Raw genomic sequence first — 19,703 nt, 5'->3', positions numbered from 1 at the left:
ATCACTGATGATGCGCTGGAGAGATTTAAGCTGAGGACTGTAGGTGATGGCCAGTGGTGTTCTGTTGGTTTCTTTCTTGGGCTTGTCCCATAGCAGGAGGCTTCTGGATACACGTCTGGCTCTGTTAATCTGTCTCCTCACTTCCTCATGTGGGTATCGTAGTTCCCAGAATGCTTGATGAAGATCTTACATCATCAGTGATCTACCTGTATGCACAATTGCACCATCAACTCAGGATTAAACAAAGACTGTGAATGGCTAGCTAACTACAAAAGCAGCTTCTCCTCTCTTGGTATTCACATCTCCAGATCAGCTACTAGAAGTGGGCCTCATCCTCCCTGATTGGAGTCACCTTGTTATCTCTACCCTGATTCTGGCCTGCATATTTATACCTGCCTCTGGGAATTTCCACTACATACATCTGATGAAGTGGGTCTTTTCCCATGAAAGCTTATGTTCCAACACTTCTCTTAGTCTATAAAGTGCCACAGGACTCCTCGCCACTTTTGCAGATTCACACTAACACGGCTACCCCTCTGATACATTGCTTTTAAGTCTCTAACAACCCCACATTGAACCACACAAAAATCACTGAACTAGTAGAATGCTTAAAAAGATAATCAATAAAAAAGAGGGAGTTTTATTAAATGAGCACCTGTATCTAAGGCTCTTTGACATGAGAATCTCAGCTCCCTTGGGGGACACAGTTTTCTTTAAGACATAGATGTGTTTCAACTGAGCACAAGTCAAAGATGTTGCTCAACCATTTTAGTTTCTGCTTGTCACAGATGTGAGAGCTCTTTGGAGAGGTTGGGATGAGCTGAGATAGAAAGCCTAAAGCAGATGGGTAGATTCTCTAAATTAGCAAGATTAACAGAATAGACTGATCCAGTCAGGATGGCAAGATTTGGTTTATTTAAATTATGAATAAAAATTGGATATGGATAAATGTTTGAATACCTTGTAGACATCATGGGAAAGCTGAAAATTACCATGGTCAAGATCCCCCCCGCTGCTACACCCTTACACAAAACACATGATAAATTCCCTTTTTTTTTATAACTTGATAATTATATTAGAGTTCTAAAACTAAAGTCTGTTAGTAGAACTCATCTTTGACCCAGAGTCTCCATTACAGTATAAACAAACCGAATATTCTGAATGGTCAGCTTTGAGCTACTGGGCTATAGGGAAACAAAACTGTGATAAGATTCCCATATTGGTTACATTACCCTAGGTTTGACCTATGATCAAAATGTCAATAACGTGACCACTCTTAATAAACCTTTTTCTTAAACAAGAATCATTAATGCATGTATCTAAATTCACAACAGTAAAGGAACTTCCTATGCCAAAAATATGGAGATTAGTGACATACCTAGTCCTGTATCTTTTCTTCAACTGTGGCCAAGGGTTTGTGTATAAAACCACAGAGAACTTTTTTAGGCAAGAGGGACACCCAAACACACCATGTCTTGCTGCCTTTGGATCAACTGAGCAACAATCCTCTAAAAAGATTAGTGTTACTGCAGTTTGTATCCATGAAGTTTGTACTCAACAGTAGTGACAAACTTTTAAGAACCATAAGGCTGCACCTTTAACAGGAAGATAAACCTTGAAAGCTTGTCACTATGTAGGTTCTGTTTCCATGCTTCCTAGGTGGTCACTGGCAGTTCTAGGGTATGTTGCTCCACACAGTCCTTATGGTCTTAATTAGGCTGAAGACCACCTTGTTTCTTGACAAATAGGAAAGGAAGGTAAGCATCCATGTTAACGAGGCTTTGCAATGCAGTGGCAATGCAGTCAACTCAAATTTCCTGTCCTAAGGTGGGTTGGGTAAATACACCATCATGGAGCATATGAACATTTACAAATCAGGACGCAGCACAGGAATTCTTGTCATTCTCAACACACACACACACACACACACACACTGTCCATCACTTGGAGGGTTGGTGGCCTTGTAGATATTTCATCTATCCTGATAAAAACAATATTACTGGGAGAAAAGCACAGACAAAAGTTTTCTGAGCCAGGCAGGAGAGTAGTGCTACTGTGTAAGGCTCCTAAAAACTCTTGTGGCCTTATTTATATTGCAGTAACACTGTAAGAACCTACTTAGTTTCAGAGTCCACTGAGCTCAGCACTGTCCCTGCTCCAAAATGATTACTGTGTAAATGAACACTGGAACATATCTTTCCCTCCACTGTTACAACTGTTGTCAACATTCATGAAGTGAGAATTACCAAAGGGGTCGGACAAAATATAGTTAGGAACTACTCTCTAATTAAATGTGTTGTGAGCTTAGTGCTCCTGAAAGGTATCTTAAAGACCTGTACATGGAAGGCCCCTCTCAACAGGTACGGAGCAACACAAACTTCTCCAGTCATCTCACCAACATATTTAATCTCTGAGGGTTATTCAGTCTCAAAGCTCCATTCATTCTTTTGCCTCTAAGCTGCCAATAATGCGTACAGACAATGTCCATTTTGGTAGCGTGGCTACCTAGCTACTAAAAACTAGACCAATACTACTGATCTCATTTCACATCATAGAACAGCAACCAGCTATCAGCTGGTAATAATTCTGACAACAGAGAGAGCTGGGCTGAACTTCAGCACCAAAGCTGAAAGACTTGGTCACATGAGTATTAGTTGCCTGAGTTGAGCCATTCTTTCTCTTCCACCTTGTGCTTACCTATGTATGACATTGATCACTGAACCAACATTATTGATTTGGGACTTCCTCAGTTCTCTATACCGCTGAAGCAGCAGGCTTAATTCAAAGTTCAACAGCTCCACTGACCTGGTCTCTGTCAACTCTCTCAGTGTCTTAAGAAGTTTAGAACTGAATCTCTGTATAACAAAACATTTATTCTGAAATGGATAATACATAGTCTTCTCCAACTCCTAATTCTCCCTTCCCCACCTCCTTTTATTAAAATACAGATGTGATAGGTGATCTAAAAGAGGAATAATTGCTGTCTTAAATCCCTTCCCCTCACACACTTGCAGTTCTCAAGGAGCACCCCTCCATAACTGTGCAACTATTTTCCATATACAATGAGTATTCCAAAAAAACAAGTTTTGTTGAGTCAACAGTTCTTTCCATGGTTAGGAGTGATACGGCATGAGAGAGGAATGGTTTGTACCTGCTGGACAGAACAAAGAATTAGCACAAAAGCGCAAAAGAAACACAGGGCCCACCAAGGAATGGAGTCTGAATCTACAACAGTAGTGGACAGAATTCACTGAAGAATGTCAGCAGTGCTGAAAAGTTTAGTTTCATAGTTGGGAAGGATCAAGCTGAAAACTTCAGCCAGATTTTGGGATCATCTTCATTTCCCTCTTTTTTCATAATAGAGCTACCTGGACTTCCCAGTTCTCACTGGGTTAATGCTATGCTAACAAAGGGAGCACAGCAAGTGCCACCTAGAGGCCAATGGCTCATCAATGAACAGCCCCTCTTTGGAAGGTACATTCTTGTGGCTCTACTTGGGGCTTGCTTTGTTTCTATGTTCCCCTCTTTGCTGGATCCCTTACACTGATTTCTCAATAGCCATCCCTCTTGGACCATGAAGTGCCTCCACCATCCTTCTAGCCCATGTACATGAGTAGCTGTTGGGTAAAGCAGCCAAGTACTGCTCACACGGAATCTTTTTATAACTGATATTCCTTGCAAGCAGGTGGACAAGAGGATTACTTCTTTCATATTAGGACATGACTTACTCCGCAGCCCACTCCTCTCCATAAAATTGAACTTACCAGTCCTCATCCCACCCAATTAAAAAAGCTCATGTCCCTACATAGAACAGGAAATGAGAGAACATGATATGATTCAACCTAAAAGGAAAGGAAACTCCATTTTCTGTGGTTCTGGTCAAAGTTTCTACTCTTACAGAGTCATTCCAGAAAGAGGGAGGAAAGAGCAGATCCCCTTGTGGCACCCTAAGGGGCTGATATAGTCACATTACACAGATGCATGAGCCATTTTCTCCCCCTCACTGTTACTGAACACTGAACTTCACAAGGACAATAGCAAAGGCTTAACTGTGACAGCAGATTAGAAGCTGTATGTCTCCACCTGTGCATATATCCTCTCCCCAGCCCAAACTCTTCCATCAGCTGATAAACAGGGGAGCTGGATTCTTCTCAGTACTTCCAAGTGTCACAGCTGCTGATCAGCAAAGCATGTAATAGCCAGGCAGAAGCTGTATCCTATCGCGAGATAAAATTGTCAAAATGCGACTTGCTTCTGAGAATCACACCTGGCTCCATCCCAAATGCAGCTTTAAAAAATGAAATCGGGTATCAAGTGACAATAAAAAGAGGGGCATCTCCTTTCATCAGAGGTTGTAAATTGGAGGTTAGGAGGTACTGTTTACCACTCCCTTTCCCTCATAGTCTCTACGTACACTTTTAATGGCTGGCCACAAGGAGCGTGGAGCAAACGAGGGAGTTACACAAGTCTATGCTTGGTAATATATCTCACTGGCAGAAGGGGGAGGTTATTCTCTTGGAAAAAATGTGGAAGAAAACTCCAACTATTAAAACAGAAAATACACACAAGAGGGAATACTACTGTACAGGAAGGTAGCAATCATAGAAAACAAAAACCACAAGGTGGGCAAACACAGTAACACCTGCGATCCCACGCTATTTTCCCCATTCCACGCCTTCAGCAAGTTTTCCAGTCCACTGCTTGCCTCCACTCTTCTCAGAGTTTGATTTTGAATTCTGTGGGCTGCACAGAGGCAGAGGCTCCCGAAGATTTGAAGAGTGCCTTCAGAATGGTGTCAGGGTCCACTTCAGCTGGTGGATTTGAGGAGGCGCTTGCACTCGACCGCCGTGGTTCTACTTCCTTCTTCACAGAGGGGGTATCACTTAATCGACTGTATGATGAAAAACAGACACAACTGTTAACCTCACATAATAGTAAGTCTAGGATAGCCTCATAAGTTATGTCCCCGCCCCCTGCCCTCTGGCATTGAGTACATGGCTTAAGATATGCTTTCAGATGCAGAAGGTTCTTGGTCCCAGACTCTCATTCCTGAGCTAGCAGAGGCAAGGGATGTTATGGAAACAGACTGCAGCATACTCAACTCAGAGGCATGAAAAGGAAACACATTACATTCTTCAGCAGCAATCCTGCAGCCAGTCAGGCTGGCACTGATGGGCTCTGGAAGGAGTCTCATCATGTTTTCCGTGAGTGGAAAGGCAGCAGTTGTAACCTAGTGCTAGGTGCTAGCTGAAGAGGTGAAGGTGTAAGAGGGGTACAGAGAATTTTCTTGTGAGAAGAATTCACCATGGAAAAATTTTCCTCCTGCACCTCACCTCAAAAGGTTTTCTCCAAAACAGAACCTGTAGAATTTGGCTCTTTCACCCTGAGCACTTACAGCAAGATTGGCTGATCTGATGTGATGACATTCCCGTTCATGTGAAGGTTGCACTTCATTGGCTGCCCTAAAATAAAATCCAAAGAAACAACAAAATCACATTTAATTTCCCCAGCAAGGCTACACCACAGAAGCATTACATTGGTGTGCAGACAAAAGTGCGTGGATGCAGCCCCATCATTTGGGAATTGTGAAAGCCATTAGAGACAGCAGCTTCACTCATGAGTCAAAGCAAAGTCAGAGCACTTGCAAGTGGCAGCAGAGCTGCATAAGAACAAATTCAATTACAACACTTTAGCACAGAGATAACAACTGGCTGAGCAATTACAGAGTAGGCTGCAGTGTTCTAGCAAAGATGCTTGCACCTAAGTGACCTTACTTGCTAGGATAAAGTTAAAAGTGCCATCTATCCTTAAGCTCAAGGGTCAAGAGCTAGGGATTAACCACCTAGAGACAGCAACTAATTTCCATCTATAATAATATATAGGTAAACTGTACTAGTTGAATAGCTGTACTATTTAAAATTCATACAGGAACTGATATTTATTTTTGCAAAGCCTGATTTCAGAAATGCTTAGGATGTACCTTGAGACAAAACAGTGGTTAATTATACTGCACAAGCAGGGACACTATGCATTCCTCTGAAGTGTCCAAAACTGGCTGGGGTCAGAGACCAGACACCGGATTAGACAAAGTAACAGTTTTATCTGGTGGGGATAATTTTGTGTTCTTAATTTCAGTGCAAAGCAGATGCTAATTTTGAGCTATACCTCTCTATAGGGAAACAGATTTTGAAAACATTGATGAACAGTGAAGATATTCAATTACCTACATAAAACCTGTAGCAGTGAACCCTTTGTTCAGCTCTCAGTAACATTCCCTGACAAACATTCTCTTTAGGAACCACAAGGTGACTTCACCTTCTGAAATCTGCACCAGAATAAAAAAACCTTGATTGAGCTATGCATCCTGCCTCCAGCCTCAAACTTACCATCTAAGCATCTGTTGTTGTATTTCTTATATGCTGTGATGGCATCTTCCTTCTTCACAAAGACCACCTCAGCCACTCCTGGGTGTACCAGACGGGCTCGCTTTAGAGCACCACACACACAGAACAACTCCTAAGGACAGACAGCAAGAATCATGGCTGTGTTTGCTGTCAGTGCCATATTACAGTTGTTGTTTTGATCTGACGGTCCTACCATGGGTGAGCTAGGCTCAGAAAGAGGGCAACCATATCCACAGCTGAGCAGTTCACGACTCTGGGAGTGAAACAGCTAACAGTCTGGAGGTACCAACTATGGTACAGGTATTTGGTGTCTGATAGCACAGTTGCACAATAAATTCATTACTAGCACTATTGTAGTAAGTCAAGGTTACATCAGTCACAGTACAAGAATTCATAGGACAGGAAATAACTGGAGTTAAACCCACTGACATCCCGTCTAATGGAAGAGAGCTGAAGGTTTTTCCAAAATGAATTAAAAGATTTCCATATTTTTAATTTCCGAAAAGAACATGAATTAAAATTCTAATGAGACAGTGCCAGGAATGGGCCTCTGGTTAGTGCTCAAGGGCTAGAAATGCCAGGGAGGCTTACTATGGGCAAGTGCTGCGGAGGCTTTGGGTGTGTGGGGTAGGTAACAGGAGGGTGAGAACAATGCCAGTTGAGATCAACTCCTCCAGCCAATCAGAGCAGGTCTCAAGGCATGCTAAAAGGGATTTTCTTTAGCATAAAGGTTAAGAAGTGGAAAGTAGGGAATCCTCAGGACTCTTAAAAAAAATGCCCTTCCTTCCCCAACAGAAAACGTGGCCAGTGCTCTCAAACCAATGGCAGGGGGAGAGGGAAATTCTGGCCACACAGAGCCCCCGCAATAAATGGCACTCACAACAATGTCTTCCTCTGTGACGCGGGGGTGCAGATTGTTCACAGTCATCTTTGTGCCTTCCAAAGGGCTGAATACCGGCTGCCAATACAAAGAAGAGTATATCATATTCAGAAGGGCAGAGCAAAACCTATCAGAGAAGACATTATGATAGAGAAAGCATGAATAAACTGGAGCAAATAGGACTCTAGGGAAGACAAATGGGAGAAGGGAAGAGAGAAAAAAAACAATGCTGAGAATCTAAAGCTCAATCCAACTATCTTTACAGATAAAGCCTCTTTCTTGATAGTTCTCTGAAGTAATTTTTCCATCCCAGCCCCAAGTGTGACAATTAGTTTAGCCCTGCACATGTAAGCCAGTTAGTCAGTTAGACCTCAGATCCCACTGGTCACTTAAGTCACCTTTGGTGTCCAAGTAACCATCCATTTCTTATCTAAATTCCATGCTGGGAATGTGGGAGGGAGGTGATGAAGCAACCTGCCCATCCAACCCATCTAAACAGATTTTAGAGGTGTGGAAGATCTTCACTAGCAGGCAGAAACCCCTTTTCTTGTACTCACCTCAATAGGTGCTGTTTCTTTTGGTGGTTCCTCTTTGGTCACCAAGGTCCGGGACACATTTGTCAGAGCTTTTGTCCGAATGGGAGAGGGAGGTGCTGGTGGAGCTGTATAGGTGTCATTCTGGACCACTTTGGTGAGGGGGACCGTCTTGGAAAGAGAGAACTTATTGCCACTGAGCCCAGCCTAAACAAAGGGTGAATAATAACATTCCTGAAAGATGTAACCTTCAAGCAAAAATCCCTTTTTAAGGAGCAATGGCCAGGGAGAGCTATCAGTACACACAGAGGCACTATCACATCCTCTCAGCCTGATGACTTTATGAGCTACTGGAGACCCACAGCAGGGAAATCAGCTAAAGCATTCAGAAATGCATTTTAGGAATGTCAAGGGGTAACCAGTTAACTAGTAAGTACTGCCTTACCAGCATGCTTACCAGTGTAAGCAATTAACAGGTGCCTGGCCAGAGCAGATTCCTGCCCATGGTGCAGGCAGGGGGTTTCTCCGGCCCAGTTGTGGGCCCATCCAGTAGTCCCCTACCAGTGGCGTGACAAGGTGGGCTGGTTAACTGGTTAAACATATTAAACAGGATTTTATATCCCTAATTGCATTTTGTCCTAAGGATAGTCATCACCTCTCCTCACAGACAAGCACTGTTAAAAGATACTTGCTTTCACATTGCAGTAATAAAGTTCACTTAAGAATGAACTGCATTTTACCACATTCATTGTGAAGATCCCAAAGCACTTTACAAACTAAGAGCCTACTTATCCATTAAAATGCAGCTATCTGTGGGACAGAATGCTGTGGCCATTTTCCTCCAGAAACACTAATCTAGGCCAAGTTTACAATGGCACTTTACAGTGCTGTAATTTTCTGGCTCGGGGTGGGAACCCCCTACCCCTGACACAGCAAAATACAGCACTGTAAAGCATCAGTATGAACCAAGCTACGGCACTGTTAACTACTCCCATTGCAGAGGTGGTTTACATAGAGCACTGGGAGAGCTCTCGCCCAGCACTTGTGCTACAATCACACTTTCAGTTCATAACACTGCTGCGGCTGCGCTTTAAACAGTTAAATGTAGACAAAGCCCTAGGATCACAGGAAGAGATGTGAAGAGAGACATCTCCCGTTGGGGAGTTACAGTCAGCAGAATATAATAATCATGCTTGAAATGTGGTCCGTGTATTGGAACTAAAATCTCTACTCTGCCCCCCTCCTGCCCCTCAAAAAATCCAGGAATTTTTAATGACCATAAGAGATAAAGAGCTTAGTTTTAAATCTTAGTCAGATGCAGGAAATTCCAGGAGCTCAGTGGCATTGATTCAGCACCAACTTAGCTAGACCAAACCAGGCAAAGCCTTCTTTTCCATCCTTTCACAGATGGTTGGTGCCTGATGATAGCAGCCAGTTCTATTTTTGCAAACCAAGATGATCTCTTTCCATAGATGGCCAGTCTGGGATCGATCAGTGGGACCAACAAGTTTCCATTTCTCACATGCTCAGGCACTGATGGACCAAGGAACTATTCCCCAAAAGGGAAAGACAGGCAAAAGTCAACATGCAAAAATCTCCTGCCTGTGACGGTTTGTAATTATTCTGGCTGCAAAAGGCTTGGAAAACTGTATGGAGCCCAAAGGAGACTTCTTTGACCCACAAAGTAAAGCTGGAAGCAAAGGATGAAGAGAAGGGAGGAGCTGAGGGCAAACACATTCCAATGAGATCATTTACATACTTTAAAGTAACATCAGCTCTGTAAAGCTGCAGCCTGCATGTCCACCCAAAGTGAGCATGGTGTGGTGGAAACTGCTAAGACACCCTCTTACCGCATTGTGCAGGAAGCTGTTCGTGGTGGTGATTTTCATCTGTTTGCTAGGAAGGGGAGATACACTTTCATCATCTTCCTCCATGTCATACAGGCCCTAAAAATGAACAGCAAGCAAAGATGTCTCACAAGGGCATGGTTTGTAAATGATTTTTTGGTATACAGATAGCTGCCAAATGCACGTGAGTCCCAAATTCCTTTTTGAATACACTTCAATATGCTAGATGCCTGTCTGGCTGAGGAGGTGAGTATTCTCTGTTGCTGAATGAGCAATTAATTTCCAAGCTTCGTTACAGCGACTCCTCACCCTCAACGCTGTGGGAAGCTCCAAAACAAATACTTTCAAACATTGTGGCCAATATTGTTTTAAAAGGGAAGCATACAGTTATTTCCAAAACACAAAGCTAAGGTATATGCCCAAACAGCTTACGATTCAACTCAAACACAAAGATGCTTGGGGAAATGGTTCACAAAGTGAAAGGATCTGCAAAAGAAGTGGACTTAAGGAGGACACCGGTTCTGTTTGGGACAAATGGAATAGGAATCTGTTCCAAGTATCAGATGCAATAATGAAGAAAGTATGAAGGCAAGTGACAGTAGGGCTGTGAGAGGGATGATTAGTGAAATGAGAGCAGAAGTGATAGGAGGGATGGAGTAGTGAGGAACACTGAGGATGAGGAAAAGGGGACATGGATGGAAAGAGAAAGTTGGTGAAGAAATGATGGCTTTCTGGGCAGATGGGGAGGAGAGTAAATTAAGAGGAAAGAAAAAAGGAGGCCAGAGAAAAGGTAATTACACTGATCAAGGGAAGAGATTGACCAAGACATGGTAAAGGTTTTACCATAGCTATGAAAAGGAAAAATTAGATTTGACAGATATTATACAGGAAAACCCAACATCAAACAAGAGCCTAGGTATAGAAGAAGAAAGAGAAAGGAATCAAATGTTACAGGGAAGACTCGAAATTAGTCCGAGGCAGGCTCTCTTAATGTGGACGCCCTACCTCAACTTAAAGCCCCCGGAAATACTCGGGGGTAATTACTCTGAATGACTCTCGAGAGTAGTGATTTCAAAATAGCAGTAGTGGAGCATTCACACTAATACTATTTTGAAATAAGAATTATTCCTCGTGGAAAGCAGGAGTTATTTCAAAATAACTAGTCCCTTATTTCAAAATACAATAAAACTCCATTGGTCCAGCATCCAATGCTCCGGCACTCCTGATGGTCCGGCACCATCGGGAACCCGGAAGTGCTCCGGGCAGCCGGACAATTGGAGCTGCTATGTGCCCAGCTTCCCCGATTCAGCCGCTGCTGAAACTGACCAGCAGCTGAATCGGGGAAGCTGGGGGCAGAGCAGCTGGTGTGCTGCTGGGTTGGTCCCGTAGCGCCACCCCTCGGTGCTGCAGGACCAACCCGGCAGCACCCCAGCTGCTCTGTCCCAGACGTCCCCAAGAGCAGCTGGGGTGCTGCCAGGTTGGTCTCGCAGCACCGAGGGGCGGCGGTACCGGACCAACCTGGCAGCATCCCAGCTGCTCTGCCACAGGCATCCCCGATTCAGCCGCTGCTGAAACTGACTAGCAGCGGCTGAATCGGGGACGCCTGGAGCAGAGCCGGGCTATCAGAAGGGGGGGCTATGAGGGGTCTGGGGTGGCATCCCCACCCCCACCCCAGACCCTTCATAGCCCCCTCTTCTGATAGTCCAGCATATCTGATAATCCGGCATCCCCTGGGTATTATCGGAAGTTTATTGTAATGGACATGGTAGTGTGGATGCGCTGTTTGTTATTTCAAACTAAGTGGAGTTAACTCTCTAGTGTAGACTAGGGCTCAAAGAACACAGAAACTGCCAGGCTAAATCAAAATACTGATTAGCCTAATCCAGCATACTGCCTTATCATCAACCCGTATTCAGAATTTCTGAAAAAGTTCTGAACCCCCACATAACATAACCAGTCATTTATGAACAGATCACAATCAGATCCATTTTAGCAGGCTGGATATTGGATTAGATGATCAAAGGCATAATCTGGTGCAACATTAGCACTGATTTTATGACAAGAGCCTGGAGGAGAGGGACACAGGCGAGAAATCTGCAAAGAATATTCAAATTCCTCCTTTCCCAAGATACTGGAACCCAGAAGAAAATGAAAGGTGCCCCATCAGACTTACAATACACATCCTTCAGGAAAACACGTAACAAGAAGTGGATAATACCAGTACTGCCAGTGAATCAAACTCACCTGTCTGTGTATGTGGTTGTTCACTACATTGATCCTCATTCCTGCAGGATGAGTGTGCCCTGGGGGTGCAGCCTTCTGCTGCGGTATCAGAGGAAAGAAACAGTCAAATTATTTACACCAGAATCTGCCATTCCCAGTCTCAAAAGAGGGCAGCTATTTGTTCATTTCAAGAATATATAAAGATTCGTGTCCCTACTCCCTTCTATACTATGGAAAGCCATGGTAAGATGTAGAGACAAAGGCCCAGTTAAAAGAAACAGAAGAAACTGAATAATGCAGAATTTTTTTTTCCTGCTGTAAGCGTTCAGTATGAAATGCCAGTTCAAAACAACAAAGGAATTAAGAGCTAAGGCCTAGGTAGAGAATTTGTAACTGCCAATTATGTGAGCTTTAGCTCAAGACTAGTGGAAGATTAATTCCAAAACTGCAAGGTTAAGATCGGGCTTATACATAAACACAGCTAAGTGACAGGATCTGCAGGCTGCCCTTTAGTGCTGTAGGGTGCACCAGTGCACATAACCACATTCATGGTACTGCACAGAAGCCTACAAACAAGGGATCCAAGTAATGCAAAAGTTCAGTTCTATATCAGGTGTGAAGCACTTATCCCTGCTCTAGTTGGAGCTTTCGGTTGGATTTAATGCTGCATGAGCTGGTACAGCCAGCCTTTTCAGCAGTCTGACCAGTACCTTGTATAACTGGAATAAACCCAGGGTCTACAACTTCCCCATTCAATAACTAAAGGTTCCTTTTCTGGAATACTGGGTTTAACAGTTTATCAATCATCTTTGTGAGCAGTCTGGAACTTTTCCAGGACAGTGGGGCTTAAAGTAGCATGACTTTTAATAATCACAACCAGTCAGAGCCTCAGTTTTGCATTTAATCTAAATGGCAGCATCTCCTGCAGCACAACTCCCTCTAGTTCCATACTCTGTCACTGATTCACATTCACAGAGAATCTTTTTCCTGCCTCATCACCAACACCGTTTCCTGCAACACCCTGAGGTTTCCTTGCACGCTTCTCATTCAGGTAATGATTATACTCAACAACTCCTATTCATTTCAGAGACCTGACTAGAGTGCATCACAAGGTAGCATGGCTATCTGCATGATGGAAATCAAGACAGTTTAGTTTGTGGGTTATGAGCAGGGGAATTTGCAAGAAGCTAGGAATTTTGGCAAAACCCATGAAGAATCTTACATCACCTGTAGGATTTCCTTTATGTTTTTAGTTATGTGATTTCATGTTCAGTTTTTAACTCTATTCCTTAGTCTGAATACCAGATAATTCCGTAGGGCTAGAGAAGTCAATCAAAAATATCAGAAAGCTCATTAAAGTGAATCAAGTTTTCAGAAGCCACTTAAATCTTACAAGCATGCACTGCAAGAGTCCAACACCTCACAGCTGAGAGCTCTATACACATCTCTATACTTAAACTGTCAAGAACTGATGCATCAATTATTTTAATAATCAAAGGTTATGAGACGTTTTACTGAACTGTGATTAATGCATCACACTACCATCTGACAGAGCCAACTTCTATTGTCTGGTCCAATTTCTCACACTCAGGTTGCCAATTTCTCACACTCAGGTTGGGAACTCTGAAGAGATAATATGCAATTTCTTTGGTCTTTCTGAGGAAGGAGCAAGTTATGATGCTCTGAAGCAAAACCTGTAGCTGAAGAAAGAGCTAGATCAGGGCTCCAAGAAGAGTCTTATTCAGTCTTCCAGTTTCAAGGGGGAAATGGCTTTTCCGATCAGTCATGGGAAGCAATTGAGAATGGTCAGGTAAGAGATTCAGCAACAGGCTTCAGTAGCTTCGTGTTTAGGAATGAGTAGGACAGTTTAGCAGGTAGAAGGGGTCAGGATCAGGTTGTAAGTGCTTATTATCCATGGGGTATTTAATGCTCTCCTCCAGCTCCTTTTCTTTCAGCTGTCTAGCATCCCCTCATCTCTTACAGGAACATCTGGGTCTGCCCACTGCACTCCAGTACACATGTAATTCATTGGAGGGTTGGCAGGTGGTAAGTGGCACTGGAGCCCAGCAAAGTTAGCTGAGCCACAAATTATATGAAGGCAGTGGTGGATTACCATGCAGGCTCACAGAGCTTGTGCCCAGGGACCCTGGCCAATTTGGGGGGTCCCTGCAGGAGCATTCAAACTCTGGCCCTGCCCCCTCTACTCCTCCTCTCCCTCCAGGGTCCTGCCACCCTGCTTCTCCTCTTCCCTGAGGCCCCGCTCCAGCTAAGCTAGAGGCAGGACTTGCTAAACATAAAAGAGATTAGAGCATGGGGACAAACACAGGCTATGGTGCTCACTCCCAAGCACCATCTCACTGCCCCCTCCCCTCTGTCCCTTTTGGCAAAACTGAGCCTCCGTTCCTGCCAACAGATTATAAAATTCCTGAAAACTAGAATGTTCCTGCTAAAACAAACCATCATCAGTTGGTGCTGGAAAAGGGCTGGAAGAGAAGCTCAGAAGGAGGAGATAAAGTTCTGTTTGAAGACCAAAACCATAGATATCCCTTATAAATGCAAATAACTGCATATTCTAACTTGTAATCTTACTCTTGTGGACTTTTCTTTCCAATTAATAGAACATCCAACCATGCTGTCCAGATGAGTGTTTTGCTATAATGATCAGCAGTGTAAGAGTTAACAATATTTACACTGTCCTCAGGGTTTTTTTTCTGTGCAAGATGGGAATGCTTCATCTCTCAGTGCCACTATGTCAGTCTATCTGGAAACTCAGAATGATGCCTTTGTCACATGTAGAGAGGTTTATTGGAAACTAGAAGGACCAGAAACACTTTTGCTTATATAAAAGATCAGATTTTGTAGAAAACACTCTGAATACCAAGAATCCACAAAAGCAGTATCTGGGTTAAAATTCATTACTATAGTTCCCACATGTGTCCCCTGTAACCATCTGAATTCATCTGTCCAACCATTACCATTTTAACTAGCCTGCACAACTAATAGGAATGGAATGACAGGCTAGCAGTGACCACCTACCTGAATAGTTTTGGTGATCTTCACAGCTGGGGCCACTGTCCCCACAGACGGACTTATAACTGCAGCAGTAGGAGCACTCCTTTTCAAGCTGATCTTCTCTCTGGCATCCATCACTTTGGTCACCTTCTCAGCAGCCACACTCTGCTGCTTGCGGGAATTTAGCATTTCCCGGGCATCCTGCACTTTCCCTTTTATTTTGAACCGAGCATCTTTCTGAAGCAGTTTTTCCCGAGCATCTTTAACTCCCAGTTTGTGTCGGGCATCAGTCAGACCAATCTTTTGCCGGGCATCAAATGTCCGCTGGAAGCTGATGGTTGGTGTTGGTCTATTTAGAAAAGTTTGCTGGATCCCAACTCTAGATCTAATGCCTCCAAATAGTGGTGGTGCGTTCAGTCTAGAAAAAAAAATTTGGACTGAACAAAACATTGATGGAAGCATTTCAGCAGGTTCAAAAAACTTCATTATTGCCACACAGAACCCTGCGTATCACACGCATTTATAGAATAGCAACAGAGTGCTGTTCCATATATACAATAGTCTATTTAATCCAAGGCTGAAATATTATATATATTTAATATATATATTATATATAATATATATATATGCAATACAAAAGGATAAGATTTTTAATGGTGATTCCTAAATCCATACTTAAGCATCTATAAATGCTGAACATACAGCAGCTCCCATTGAAGACCTTATGACTTCAATGGCTGCTTATTTTTGGGAACCATACAAGGACTACAAGGACAGAAACAGCTTTCTCTGCTTTTGGATTCAGCTTGTCCTTCAACTTGCTCTTTGTAACATGGTATGCCCTGGCAGAAAGAAAACAAAGTTAACCTGTATTGATGTCATTTCAAGAATTCCCATCAGACAGACTCAAGTTACATTTTCTGGAAGTGCATGATCCTCAGATATTAGGATGCATGAGTGACTTATGCCATTCTCACTTCAATTCACCCAATTTCAGTATTCACATCTGAGCAAAATCATACAAACTGCTATCTACTTAATGCTGCTGAAAACAGTTGGGATTCTCTGTATTGAGGATGTTAAACCAAGAGTCTCCAAAGGTGCGTCAACACTTCACCGTTATTTCGATATAACAATGCGAGCATCTACACAGCCATTCCATTATTTCAAAATAATGGATGGCTTATTCTGAAATCTGTAAACCTCATTCTACGAGGAATAAGACCTATTCTGAAATAGCTATTTTGATATGAGACATGTATAGCTGCTCCACTGCTGCTATTTCGAAATAGCCCCTCTCCAGGGCCATTCTCAATTATTCCATCCCAGTGCTTCCTGGGACTCTAAATTGAGATAGCACGTCTACATTAGGGAAGCCTGCCTTGCACTAATTTTGCGGTTTTCCTGAAGTGTAGATGTGCAATTCGAAATAAGCTAGTTTGGAATAACTATTCCAGATTATCTTATTTTGAAATAGCTGTGCAGTGTAGACATACCCTAAGAGAGCATGGTTTAAAAAAAAGGTGCAAAGACAGACTCTTTTCTATAAAGAATCATTCTTGTAGTAACTGAATGATGCCCTAAAACAGGAAAACCCAATAAACTATGTGACTCCATCTAACTCTGTTATTATTAAAAATTCTACTTAACAACTTGATTGGGACAAGTAAAATAAGAGTTATCACTTTCATGTGTGAGTGGGTAAGTAGATTTTATGCCTAGACTTTTGAATTTTCATGACTATCTTGCAAGGATGTATTACTAAACAGCCTTATATAGTCATAGAAATGTATTCTGCGTCCCAAATATTTTATAAGGCATATTAGCTGGATTAGAGAGTTTATAATCTATGACAGACACCATGAACATTTGTGCCTTATCTATTTCACATAAGGGATGCTGTTGGTAGATTATTACTGAGCAAATCAAGGTTGTAAACAGGGGTGAAAAATTTCTTGCAGGTACTGTACTATTGCAACTCGAGTCCCTGCCAGCTCATTAAATAGCTCTCTGCTGGTTTCTGCCACAGCTCAGCAAGTTCTTGTTCAAATTATGCACCCCGGTGCATCCCCTCACTTTCACCTCTTGTAAGGATACTTGCTAAGAAGAATTTTGAAAGAAAGAGAGGAAGCGATTGATGTAATAAACAGCATACTGCTGTTCCAAGGATACAGGAAAGCAGAAACGAAGGGACAAAGCAAAGGCATACGGATTTAAGTGTGTTTAAAATGGATTAGCCCAGCAGTTCTCAAATTTTTGGGCTCAGGGCCCATTTATAAATACTTATGGCTTTTCACAACCCGGTAAATAGTCTGGAGATGGAGATTCTGGAGTGATTTCAGTAAGATTCTGCTCTGTGAAAAAGGGGGGGGGAGGGAGATTGGGTTCTGCCAAGCACAAAACCCACATTGGCAGCTTCTGTGCTCTGGGGCTAGCTAGGCATGGCTCTCTGTTCCAGGCACTGCAACCTCCAGGATTACAGCACTACTTGGCTATGTCTAGAATACATCCCTTTTTCGTAAAAGGGATGTAAATTAGACGTATCGCAATTGCTAATGAAGCGGTGATTTAAATCTCCCCTACTTCATTAGCATAAAAATGGCTGCCGCTTTTTTTCGTCACGGAGCTTTGCCGGAAAAAAGCGCCAGTCTAGTCGCTGATCTTGCGGAAAATAAAGCCTTTTCCGAAAGATCCCTTAAGGGGATCCCTTAAGGGGAACTTTCAGAAAAGGCAAGATCAGCATCTAGACTGGCGCTTTTTTCCAGCAAAGCTCCGTGCGGAAAACAAGCGGCAGCCATTTTTATGCTAATGAAGCGGGGGAGATTTAAATCCCCGCTTCATTAGCAATTGCGATATGTCTAATTTACATCCCTTTTACAAAAAGGGATGTAATGGTGATGTAGCCCCTAGGTTTGGTCCTGCCCCCCTGATTGGACCAAATGTGTGTGAATGGAGTTGTGACTTGGCTCGTGGAGGTGCCCCTTTGAAACATTCTGGTGTCCCAACCCATGGGTTGAGAAATACTGCATTAGTCATTATGGGTAAGCGAATCTGTTTTACAAGACAATGTGAGACAAGGCAGCATAGACTTGAATATATGCTAAGGTGGATAAGTTTACCTCTCCGCAAGCTAAAAGCCTGGGAGTAAAATGAATTGCCTAGGAAGAGCGAAGAGAATCATGGACGGTCTAGAGGGGCATCAAGTGTCTGAGGCAAATTTTGACCTTGTCTACTCTGCACCCCCCTACACTGTGAGGAGTTTGGGATGAAATGAATCAGACTAAGCAGAGCATTTACAGTACAATGTGCCTTTTGTAGGAAGAAAAACACCCAATTTGGGCAATAAAAAACTTCCAACCCTACAAAAGACTTTTGTCTTTTCCCCTACCTTTACTGTCAACAAAGAGCCAGTGTGGATTCTGCTGTTTGTTTTGTCCAATTGGCTTCCGCCTGTATCCCACAATGCCTGCCATGATGAATCTGTTCAGTGTTTTGTGACCACTGCTGCCCTGCAGGCATGCACTCCTTCCCTTTCAAAGCTTGGGGAAAATATTTGACAGCTGAGTGAGCTGCTCCATTTGGGGAACAAAGAGCAAATCATTGGAATTTGTTCTGCCCTGTTAGATATACAGGAATAGGCAGACTGCTACTGCAGTGGGAGGGCTGGAGTAACTATCATATTGCTTTGATATTCCTTAGTACATAATCCCAAGAAGTGTAGGGATCAGCTCTGCCTTTCCATAACACTATAGTGTGGGAAGCTTACTACATTGCTTTGCACTATCTTTTGACAGGGGATTTAGCAATGTAGCCATGAAAAGTTGCAATGGGAAGCAGAAAAATTGTGCTGTGAATGGGGGCTGCCAGTTACTGGTTACCCGGAAAGCATGCTGGTAAGGCTCACGCTTACCAGGTAACCTTTACACTTCTAGTTAAACCCAGTCCTTCCACCACTGTTCCACTGCTTCTGGTAGCTATGCCAGGAACTGCCATCTGAGTACCCAAAAACAATGCAAGTGTGAAGCGGTCTAAGGAAAGCAGTGAGTGCTGGCGTAGTTGCAGTAGTTACTGAATCCTTTCCATGCTGCCAGCGGGGACTTGCTGAGCCCTTCACGCTTAGTCTGGTTCAGCTCTAGTGTAGACTTGGGGGCAGGAGCTGGTGGAGCAGAGCAGCGGATTGAGCGTGAGGAAGCAGGAAGGGGAGGGAGGAGGGCGCCAGACAGAGGCTGGAGGGGAGCCCAGGAGGGCACTGGGAGAGAACAGAACTTCCCGAGTATCCCCCCCCCCCCCATGGCAGCCTCCATCTCTCGCCCGAAGCGCGGGGGGCTCAATGGCCCAGCCAGGCCCGTGCCACACGCGGGGGGAGGGGAGGGCGGTGAAACCGCCGCCCCCCTCCCAAACGCTCCATTCCCCCCACCCGGCCCCGACTGACAACAGGACCAGCCAATCGACATCAAGAAAGGCGTCCCAAAGGACAGCGACTCAGCCAATGGGGAGTCGGGGCGTGAGGAGGAGGCGGGTGCTGCTGGAACAGGGCCCGGGCCGGGGGGGCTATGGGGCGGGGGAGGGATCCCGCCGCTCGCTCCCCGGCTCGTCGCGCTGCGGCCGGGACCCCGCGGCCACTCACCTCCCCTTCACCGTCACGCCGCGCTTGCGGATCAGCTCGTCCAGGGACAGGTCCGCCATCTTGTCGCGGGGCCCGGAGACGAGGCGCAGCGAGTGAAGGCCGGACATGAAACTAAACTGCTTCCGCTCCTAGCCCCGCGCGACAGCGGCGCTGCGTCTCGCGGCCCGTCCCGAGCAC

At 44.0% G+C, this 19,703-nt stretch overlaps 2 protein-coding genes across 8 annotated transcripts in view; one reads left to right on the top strand and one right to left on the bottom strand.

The window, feature by feature from the left end:
- SERHL2 (serine hydrolase like 2) overlaps window positions 1–9,673 on the top strand; it is a 47,726-nt gene extending 38,053 nt beyond the window's left edge. For all 5 annotated transcript variants that reach the window (XM_075935455.1, XM_075935452.1, XM_075935456.1 and 2 more), the window contains one exon: window positions 9,290–9,673. In XM_075935455.1, the coding sequence (XP_075791570.1) occupies window positions 9,290–9,493 (204 nt within the window). In that variant the 3' untranslated portion in view covers window positions 9,494–9,673. The remainder of the gene's footprint in view (window positions 1–9,289) is intronic.
- Window positions 4,579–19,667, bottom strand: POLDIP3 (DNA polymerase delta interacting protein 3). 3 transcript variants are annotated; one of them, XM_075935374.1, is made up of 9 exons: window positions 19,527–19,667; window positions 14,924–15,317; window positions 11,909–11,986; window positions 9,668–9,763; window positions 7,842–8,024; window positions 7,285–7,362; window positions 6,387–6,516; window positions 5,396–5,462; window positions 4,579–4,891 (listed from the first exon to the last, which is right to left on the bottom strand). In XM_075935374.1, the coding sequence occupies exons 1-9, from the start codon at window positions 19,631–19,633 to the stop codon at window positions 4,717–4,719; spliced, it is 1,308 nt and encodes a 435-aa protein (XP_075791489.1). In that variant the 5' UTR covers window positions 19,634–19,667; the 3' UTR covers window positions 4,579–4,716. The 3 variants fall into 3 exon arrangements, with proteins under 3 accessions (XP_075791489.1, XP_075791494.1, XP_075791497.1); XM_075935379.1 differs by having other exon boundaries at window positions 11,909–11,983; XM_075935382.1 differs by lacking the exon at window positions 11,909–11,986.
- Window positions 19,668–19,703: the final 36 nt, after the last annotated feature.

Source organism: Pelodiscus sinensis, chromosome 1, assembly GCF_049634645.1.
Source record: "Pelodiscus sinensis isolate JC-2024 chromosome 1, ASM4963464v1, whole genome shotgun sequence".
Taxonomy (NCBI): domain Eukaryota; kingdom Metazoa; phylum Chordata; order Testudines; family Trionychidae; genus Pelodiscus; species Pelodiscus sinensis.
The sequence above is the reverse complement of the archived record's forward strand: the minus strand, read 5'-3'. Positions and strand labels throughout refer to the sequence as shown.

Coding starts and splice junctions, on each gene's coding strand:
- POLDIP3 (XM_075935374.1), bottom strand. CDS start 19,633: ATGTCCGGCCTTCACTCGCTGCGCCTCGTCTCCGGGCCCCGCGACAAG. Junction 11,987..14,923: donor AGATCACCAAAACTATTCAG/GTAGGTGGTCAC, acceptor CTGATACCGCAG/CAGAAGGCTGCACCCCCAGG. Junction 5,463..6,386: donor CAACAACAGATGCTTAGATG/GTAAGTTTGAGG, acceptor ATTTTATTTTAG/GGCAGCCAATGAAGTGCAAC.